At 44.3% G+C, this 9,910-nt stretch overlaps 1 protein-coding gene across 12 annotated transcripts in view; it reads right to left on the bottom strand.

Moving 5' to 3' along the window:
• Positions 1-395: 395 nt before the first annotated feature.
• MARK3 (microtubule affinity regulating kinase 3) overlaps positions 396-9,910 on the bottom strand; it is a 107,543-nt gene continuing 98,028 nt past the window's right edge. For 7 of the 12 annotated variants that reach the window (XM_089908240.1, XM_022576005.3, XM_022576007.3 and 4 more), the window contains 4 exons: positions 9,553-9,810; positions 5,441-5,467; positions 4,111-4,155; positions 396-940 (listed from right to left, as the gene is read on the bottom strand). In XM_089908240.1, coding sequence (XP_089764366.1) covers positions 595-940; positions 4,111-4,155; positions 5,441-5,467; positions 9,553-9,810 — 676 coding nt within the window. In that variant the 3' untranslated portion in view covers positions 396-594. The remainder of the gene's footprint in view (positions 941-4,110; positions 4,156-5,440; positions 5,468-9,552; positions 9,811-9,910) is intronic. The other 5 variants (XM_022576006.2, XM_022576009.3, XM_022576008.2 and 2 more) reach the window with 3 other exon arrangements.

Below are 9,910 nucleotides of genomic sequence, written 5' to 3'. Positions count from 1 at the left end.
TGAATTTTTAATTATCTTGTGAATCTACTTAGAAAAACACACACAAGCAATGTTCACAACTATAAATTTAAACCTTTTGTACTAAAAAAAAACCACGAAACAACAAACACAAAACCACAGGCATGAACTGTAAACCTGCATTAATTACCAACTAGTCTTAAAGTTAATTCTTAGTAGTAATTCAGTATTTTCCTCCTTGGCAATTTTAATGTTTTAGCACCAAATAATCTCCCACAGAGGTACTCGTAACAACTCTGGTTGCCAGTGTAAGGAGATGCTTCCGTAGCACTACTTCACACACACACCGTCCACTCTCACACCCGCACAGACAGGAGGCACGTGGAGATGGATGTCACACGCTGACTTTCAGGGCAATGGAAATAAGACAGAGGGCACACGTGTCACACGTCTTTAATGTAGTGCATTCGTAGAAAAAAGGCCAGCTTTCGCTCCCAGGCGTGCTCTCGTCCTTGTATTTTAATATCATGATTTAGAAGATGCAGACGTTATTGCCTAAATATTATTCTATACATTTCCATCAGTGTTCAGGAAAACACTTTAAATTGCTACTTAATTTACACCATAATTACTGGGTTACAGCTTTAGCTCATTGGCAATTTTGGAAGCGATATTTTTGAAAGCTATGGACGTCCCTGATATCCGCTTAAACCGGACCCCGTTCAGAGACAGTCTTGGCAGCTTGCACACTTCCATCTCCCACTGCACGAGGCTCTCCGCGTGCCCGTCGCCGTGGACACAGAAGAGTAAGAAGCGCTCTCTCTGCTCGTAGTCACAGTTATTGGCGTCCAGCACTTTGCGGATTTCCCGCATCATGTCATTGGGATCCATGGAACTAGTGGTTTTCATGCTCCAGGTAAAGCGCAGGGAACGAGGTTTTGCTTCTTTGTTTTCCTCCTTTTGCTCAGCAGATACGTTGCGACTGAAAGGCACAGTGCAGGTTTATTCTTAATGGCACAGGAAAACTCACCTTTTCTACTCTACCCAGCTCATGACCAATGTCTTCAATACAGCATAATAAATGACTTCCACGTTTTTCCCGCATAGGCTCATGGTTGGTAGTCTGTTCCTTTGCTAAGAAGTACTCACCTATTTCTCCACAACCCCCTTCCCGTCCCAATCATAAGCCACAGATGTAAAAAATCTACCTGGCCGAAAAATCTCCACCAGTCATCCGGTGAAAATTAAGAAAGTAATTTGTTAAACAGAACCCTTGGGAGGAGGCAAAGTGGAGAGCGAACTGAGCACATCTCCAGAGCCCAGCCCTTGCCATCCAGGCTGGCTGCCGGCGGCAAGGTGCCGGCAGGGCCCTTCACAGGCCAGCTCAGGGAGGTGGCGGCAGCAGCCCAGCCACCAGGTCTGCTCGGCCTGGCTGCTTCTCCTACCACAATTTTTAAAGATTCAATTCATCATAACCTCCACTGTAACTGTTACTCAGGATAACCAGTGACTCAACACAGTTGAAAATCGCTTTCCTGGCAAACGGCCCCAGATGCTAAGCACAGCTAGGTAAGAGAGTGGGCCATTCTCTCAGTCCCCTACCACCACCTTAGCATTTTTCCTTCTACTGTGCTAATTTAAACTTCCAATTTCACAGTTAAGAAGAATTCTTAGATGACACTACCTTACTACTGAAATAGGAAAATGAAACGTTGAGGCTTACTTGCTGCTGAGCACTGAAATGACCAATTTGAATGCAAACTGTACAGACTCACAAGGTGCAGGCTGTGGTCCCAGGCACGGCTCTCTCAGAAACTCCAACAGGCACCTACCATCTCACTGCTCTGCGGTATTTAATCATTACTGCCACAAGCCGTTACTGACATTCTCAATTAGGAGGATGAATACCTAACACGCTTGTGCATCAAAAACTCACAGTGTATGTATGTGTTCAATACACTCAATCCTATGGCAAATTCACCAGAGCTGAGAGTGGACCGTAGGGTTTACTGTGTAGGTAACTCTCCCTGTCAGCCACCTGCTAACAGAATATTCAGTTTGGTTCACACCTACCAAAACTGTTTGAAAGCTTCCTAAGTATAAAATGCCGCTAAATACTAAATAGGTTACAAAAAAAAGCAAAAGCTCTCTAAGCTGGGGTCAGGGGGGGAAAGACTGAAACACAAGGAAACAGCAATAGCACAGGTAAGGCACGGGCCGGCAGCTAAGAGTCCCAGAGAGGTGGAGCCCGCCTGACGGGAGGACCGCAAGAGAAGGGAGGAGTGGAGCAGAGGGAAAGGCGGGGCGGGAGGGGAGACGACGCGGGGCGGGGCTGGCAATGGCATCTGAGAAGAGCTACGAAGACACCATGGGGTTTCAACATGACGGAGGTGGGAGAAAGTCTGTGTCTAGGGCAGAGGAAATCTCTTAAGTGAAGGCAAGGAGGTATGGAAAGCACAGAATGTGTTGAGGGCAAAATCGAAGGTACCCACGGACTGGAGCTGAGGGCACAGTCTCACCCCCCACAGACAGCCGCTGGCATTTACTGAGCCCTTGATCCTCAGCACACCAGGAGGTGGGTTCCGTTAGTCCCACCCAACTATGGCTGGGGAGACAAACTCAGGGCAGCTAGACTTGCTCAAGGGCAGGTGGGGGGATGCTGCCTGACCCTCACCCTGAACTTCTGCCTCAACTGAGGGATTTGTGCGTGGGGGAAACTGGGGCTGCTGAGGCCACACAGGGCCTCATATGGACATGGTCGGCCAGGCGATGGGGCCACTGCAGGTTTTCATTCAGGGTAGTCATGATCAGAGCTGTGTTTTAGAAAGACCAGGAAGAGAGGAAATGGGCTAACAAGGACCTGAAACAGCATGGTGGCGACTGGCATAAAAAAGGGCACAAGTGGAAGAAATCTAGAGTCCTGAGCCCATCTGGCGACTCCCCCTGCCGCCAGATCCATGCAATGACAGGTACAGAAAATTTAAAAGCAAAACACTCAACTACATAATCATTCTTTTTTTTTGGCCGCACTGCACGGCTTGTGGGATCTTAGTTCCCCGATCAGGGGCTGAACCTGGGACCTAGTGAAAGTACAGAGTCCTAACCACTTAATTCCCTACATAATCATTCTTAAAAAAAAAAAAAAAAAAAGACATCTAATTTGAAATATGAAAATTCTCCTAGGGAATTTCCTAGAGGTCCAGTGCTTAGGACTCGGAGTTTTCACTGCCAGGGCCGGGGTACAATCCCTGGTCTGGGAACTAAGATCCCACAAGCCACATGGCGCGGCCAAAAAAGAAAAAAAAATTCTCCTAAATATTCTGCTTCCATTCCTTGAGACTAGAACTATGCCAGGAGTTCTCACCAGGTCGACAATGCTCCCGACTCCCAGACCTCACCTCAGGTCAGGAGAGCTCAGGCAGGAGGAATGCGTTTTTTTTTAATTACAAAAGGAAATTTATTTCAAAAGCATAAGGGAACACTTACATTTGAACAAGGGGATATACAGGTGTCTCGCAAAAGAAAACTAATCCATGGCATGAAGTTTTTCGTTCAAATTTTTGAAACAGAAATAACCTAAGCTGTGCACTATTGCCTTAGGAAAGGGAAGGGGAACAATGAGGTGGTGAAGGAAGGAACACAGTCAACTTAATATCAAACCTTAGAAAGTAAAGTCACTTCTGCTCAGCTTTGAGTTTACAAACATTAAAAAGAAAAAGAGGAAAAATTACACTTAATGTTCAAATTTATATAACTGTAGTTCCAAAACAGCATCTATACTTGAAATGGCTTTAGGCCACTGGCTGATCTGCCGCTGAGGTCCAGGCTACCTGGTCACAGTTTTCAAATGGCAATTCCACGTTCCTATGCCTAGGAATGCGTATTTTAACACCCAAACACCAGTGAGAACCCAGGTGGGGCTGGGACCCGAGGCTCCCACCAGCAGGTGGCTGCAGCACTCCAGCGCCCTCACGTGGCTGCCAGGTGCCGGCGGCAGCAGCAATGCTTCCTGACCACATACTGCTGGTGGCACTAAGCAATTCCACTTGGAGCAGGGACAGATGCAGAACGTTCAGAAAAGGGGTGTTGCCTCTGCCGCAGAAATGAGGTAAATACCTATAAAATATTTTAAGTAAAAATCGTTTCCCTCACCTTGAGCCCTCATATCTCCCGTTCCTCTCATATTCAGTTGGAAGCCTCAATGAATAGAATGTAGAAGCACAGAGAAGTGGGAAAGAGAAAAGATATCTTACACACCAGTACACGACCAACCCAAATATAAACACAGACATTATAAAATGAACAAATCCAAAGCACTTTTTGGTCACCAGCCGAGCTTATTAAAACTCCTACTCTTGTAGGTGTGACTCTGCCAGAGGCCATCCCCATGTGTTCATGAAGGCCGTGCAGGAGGCTGGCTACACACCTGCTTCACATACACAACAGGTATTCCTGCCCAGCTCTGGGATCTGCGCACACTCACGGCCTTCAACTGGAGGTATTCTTTTTAATCACTACCCAAAGTATAGTGGGTTTCCAATTAAATAATCATGGAGTGGAGTTTCCCACAGGAAGAAAGCACTCTTCCCACGGTTTCTGATAAAGAGCTCACGTGAACAAAGACTCTCCATGACCCACTGGTGGCCTCCACATAAAAACCCATAACCTGGCCCGCTGGTGAGCTGAGAGGAGCAGGCACGATGTGGCTGCAGTGGCAGCTTTTCCCCCAAGGGTGCGTGCATCCCGAGACAGTGAGCAACGCTTCTGGTCTTTTGAGTGTCATCATCAAAAAACTACCTACCTAGTTAAGAATAACACTTACTACAGTGCTTTAGGTAAAAATGAGACATACTTTCTTCAGAGGTTGGTGGAAAGTGCCTTTTAGATACAATACTATTCACTCTTCAACTCTTGGAAAATATTAAAATATTTCTGCTATACAGTTGCCCACGTCTTAATTTCTGAAAAACCCCAACAAATGAGGTTGTAGGTGTGAATTTTACATTTATTTCCAGTATCAGGATATTAGCTGATTTATCTGTCATTTTAAAGCCTTTTGCTAATGCAATCCTTCATGAAATAAAAAACGACAGCTAACACAATTACCACTTACCGTTTGCATGCTTGAGGCTAATCATGAATTGCACAGTGTTACTGAACATCTCATTCTTCAAACAGAAGCATGCTAAGTGTTATTAGTATGAAGACAGAATTATTTGGATGCTAAATAATTCTACCAAAGGAAGAAAATGCACAGAGCATGCGTAGGCCTCTTGTTACATGGGTGCCACAGTCCCTTTAAAAATGCCTGACAGAGTTAATCTCTTTCTTTCCAGCTTCCTTTCAAAGAAGTATTTAGTTCTCAGCAGAAAGTTTAGTGTTTAAAGAAAAAAAACAAGGCTAGAAAGCCAAACCTGATGTTAATTGCAGGAGCCATTTCAGGGTGAGGATTGAAAAAAAAATGTGTATATATAAATCCTACCTTTTGATAAACCTGAATGACATGTTTCTAAAAGAAATTAAGCCAAAAAAAAAAATTAACAAAAATGAGTTGCACAAGTTAAATAGTCAATTACAGATAGAACAAAAAACAGCAAGTAAAACAGGGCTCCTCTCCTGTCCAATGAACAATGAAACAGTGACATTTGATGAAAAAGTAAAATTATCACAAATAATTGAGTATGTGATCTTTTAAACAGAAATATAAAAAATCTGTACTTGTAAGAAAAAACTTAGCAGTAAATACTGACATTAACTATAATTAAATGTTTTAAGGTTCTTCAGGTGGGTATACCTTAAGATAATAAAATTCAACATTTTGTGTTAAAGTCATTTGCAATGTACTAGAAATAAAATAACATTCCTCAACTTTCTTCAGAATATCTTATGAACAAAAATATCACCTTATACAGAAACATTAAAAATTTCATTATAAAAATATTTATCCATGAAGAGAATCATTACTTACTTCAGGAAGATGATTTAGACATTAACAGAATGTCTGTTACAGTGGTTTCGTATAAATCACTTTTTAAGAAAAAAAGTCATTGGAGGTTAGGTTTTTTTCCCTTCCAGTTTTGATATAACTGACATACAGCACTGTAATAAGTTATTGGGAGTTTAAAATGAAGCAGACTTTTTAGAGCTTTAGATATCAAAATGAATGAAAATTAAATGACAAGACAACAGTGGGGGGTTCATTTTTATGTTTTATGTAATTAAACGGAAAGAGCTGTATTTAAAAGAAGTGACTCTGCTCATTAAAAAAAAATTTAAGGAGATGCTTGGGTTGTGCTGAACAGAATTTGACAAAAGAAATTTCAAACTGACTCAGGCTTGTATGATCATGCAATAAGCATTCCTGGGTGAGTGTGAGCTGGGCTTGTCAAGCTATTTCTAAATCTCAGTTCTGAGACAGAGCACAGGAGGCACTCAAATGTATTTGAGGACTGACTGAATTAATAACTTCCTTCGTTGTTTTCTTTCCTAATCTGGGATGACTTTTGCATTGCTTCAGATACCTACCAATTTTAAAAGTATCTAACTACTGGAGATAACCGCCCACCACTCCATAATCAGATCAAAAGTAGTATACAGCAGGATTACACACAGTAAGGAAAGATCATGCATGTGAAAACTGATTAAAAGGCCTTTAAAACGTATTTTCATTTCCGAATTTTCTACCTGAGAAAAGTCAAGGGGACTGCTCAGGTACCATAGGACTGATTTTCTTAACTTTTCCTCCCTTAAATCCCTTGAGGTATAAAGAGGAGGAAGCTGCAGGATTAAGGCTCTCACACTCCGCCCGGGACCACGTGGATGGCTCCCAGGAGCACAGAGGCACCTGCGCTTGTGCCCGGGCTGTCCTGCCTGCAGAGTATGGGTGACTCTGAGTACCCTGAGCCCACAGCTCTCTAAAGCTCTCACAACATCCAGGGCACAGCCAGGAGCAGAGGGCGAGTTTTCTGATGCCAGTCCCACCACGTCACAGCAGGTTTCCTTGCGGCATCTACGTGCCAACACGTGAGCCTTTCCTGCACTAGAACTTTAACCCTCACAACTACTGTTAGGAGAGGGTAAGAAGCTGATGCTGCGGCAGCAAGGACTCTGTTTTTAAGAATGAACTGACTACAACTGAAGTACAGCACCAAGGGAGGCTACAGGTCTCAGTCTGCAAACTAACAGAAGACTTTCTATAAAAATTTTGGGGTGGAAATTATAAAATCAGATGACCCCCTCTAGAATATTTTTAACAAAAAGCCTCAGCCTTCAATTTCAATTCAAATACATGAAATAAATTTAATTCTAAAATGTGGGAAAAGGACTCACGTCTGTAAACGTGCTTTACCGTTTTCTGCCAGGGACACTACATAGTGGGTTCAAGGCTCTTCTGGAGCCACGGATCTGACTCAGCACTCTTCTGCTGTAGGATCTTGAACATGTGCCTTAATCTCTCTGAACCTTGCCTCCAGTTTCTTCTATGAAACTGGGACAATGTCTATTCCATGGGGTAGATTATGGAGATCAAATGAGTATGTGAGAGAGAATGCATGTGTGTGCATACACACATACTTATTTATGTATATAAAATGAGTATTCCTGGGCTTCCCTGGTGGTGCAGTGGTTGAGAGTCCGCCTGCCGATGCAGGGGACACGGGTTCGTGCCCCGGTCCGGGAAGATCCCACATGCCGCGGAGCGGCTAGGCCCGTGGGCTATGGCCGCTGAGCCTGCGTGTCCGGAGCCTGTGCTCCGCGGCGGGAGAGGCCACAGCAGTAAGAGGCCCGCGTACCACAAAAAAAAAAAAAAAAAAAAAAAAAGAGTATTCCTATATCTATAAATCTACAGACATCTCTTTAGCTTAGCACGTAGGAAGCATTCAGTATACTGTGGCTGATGTTATTTTTATCAATGATAGTATTAAGATGACCCCCAAAAACCCACGAAGGAGGCAAACAAATTCAAGGATTTTAATGATGTGCAAGGCTTTATTTAAAGAGCCCATTACTGACCAATGTGTAAGGACACAAAGCTGACTGTCCTGTGACTGGAGCTTCGACAGACCTGACTGCCACACATCCCTTCTGTGCTCGGGGACCAGAGGGCAAAGTATCGGTTGACATTAAGCAGCCTAGGCTCCGAGGAAGGAGCTAAGGCACAGGGAGGCTGGGGACAGCACCTGGGATGACCCTGAAAGGAAGCAATGCGTTATTTTGGGGGTCATCAGACTCTTCTTGGGTTGAACTCATTGTCTCTTGCTGGCCACAAATGGGTGCCCCAAATCTGGCAAGGCCCTTCAGACCATTCTGCTCTTCTGCCCAGCCCGGAATGGGATGTCTCAGCAAAGGAGCTCAGAGAATAATAGGGTAGACCAGAAACTCTGGACTCCTCTGACCTCTAGTCAATGCTAGTGGATATCAAAAGTCCTCCCTAATCTGGTACTTGACATCCTGACAATGAACAGATCATCTGGGGAAAGACAGTTTAATGTGACTTGTCTAAGTTTTAGATGACTGATTTAAAATAAAATTACTGGGGGAGACTGAAAAGTGGTATTTAGCTTACAGGTTAAATCAAGAAGACGGCACGGGACAGATCAGTAGGCTAACGGGCCACAGGGAGTCAGAGAAGAGAGGAGGAGGGCGTGTATCATTTTAGACTCTGGGAAGAGCCCACTGTTGTTCTGTGAAGACGACACAAGTGATGAACCAGAGGGTCTGTAACAGGCAAAACCTGCAGGACACCTCGGACAGACTAATCCACAGAGAGGCTTAAGTTCAAAGAATTTCCTCTGGGTGTCCTGGAACTGCAGGGGCTCTCAGGTTTCCTGGGTGTGGTCCTGGCTGAAGGTGCCTTTGCTTATAATGCAGAGTGGTATCTTTTCTTTTTCCTCTTATAGTGGCCAATGTTTCTAGGCTTTGCAACCTCTAGATGAAGATTCTGGAAATAAAGTTAAAAGTACCTCAAGGGACCTTTAGAGATTTCCCAAGGCCCCAACTGACAGTCTACTGGACATACAAAAGATTTTATACATGACCAGATACTAGCTTCTTCCTAAGAATAAGGCAAGGATTTCATCTCCAAAACTATTCAATATAGAATGTTACCTTGTTCTCATTATAACTCAGGCCAACAGAGAGAACAATTTCAAGATTGAAGCTCTAAGAAACTTAGTGCTCCTCAACGACACTGGAATGCAACGAGAGAAGAGGAAATGTCTCTCTCCTCCGTGTCTAGGGACGCTTACACCATACACGTCTTCCTCGGTGGCTACTGATGGGGCGCCAGCCCCCGGACTACACTGGATCTGGGCTTTCGCTAAACTGAAGTGCACATGCCATGCAGAGGGATGTGAGAGTAAAAGGAAAAGTAATTAAACAACACCACCTCCCAAGCGCTAGATAATTTTTGGTGTTGTGAAAGGACTCTGAGCTCTATAACTCCTCTTCTGAAAGGTTTTGAAAGTACAGAGTTAGAAAAATGTGAGCTAAAGACAAACTGAAAAGCATCTGGGCAGTGGCTTCACACGAGGGAGACGGCACTTCTCCCTTTGCCCTTGTGTTTGCTCCAACCAACAGCACCACCTAGGCACTTACCTCCTCGTGAGTTTGGAAGTTAATTTACTAAAAAGATTAGTGGAGCCTCGGCTTCGAGTCTGCGACAATGGTGTGGCTTCATGGGACAGGCTGGGTGAAGCAGGCGGGCCGTTATACGTGGCAGTGCGCCGCTCCCGGGGCTGGCCGTGGAAAGTGCTACGACTGGCAGTGCCTCTTGGGAAGCGGGTTCGATCTGGGGTGGTGGCGCTGCTAATACTGTGTGTTGAAGCAACTGGAGCTCTCTGGTCAGGAATAGTGCTTTGAGATCAGAAAATGACAGATTCTTAGATCTCTGTTCACAAAACCCTGGCTTTGTAGCAAACATGGCACACAAACATTTACAATCACAATATACCTT

The sequence above is a fragment of the Delphinapterus leucas genome, chromosome 2, assembly GCF_059928025.1.
Source record: "Delphinapterus leucas isolate spDelLeu-1000000601 "Yukka" chromosome 2, BTC_Dleu_Yukka2, whole genome shotgun sequence".
NCBI lineage: Eukaryota > Metazoa > Chordata > Mammalia > Artiodactyla > Monodontidae > Delphinapterus > Delphinapterus leucas.
This window is presented reverse-complemented; position numbering and strand designations above follow the sequence as displayed.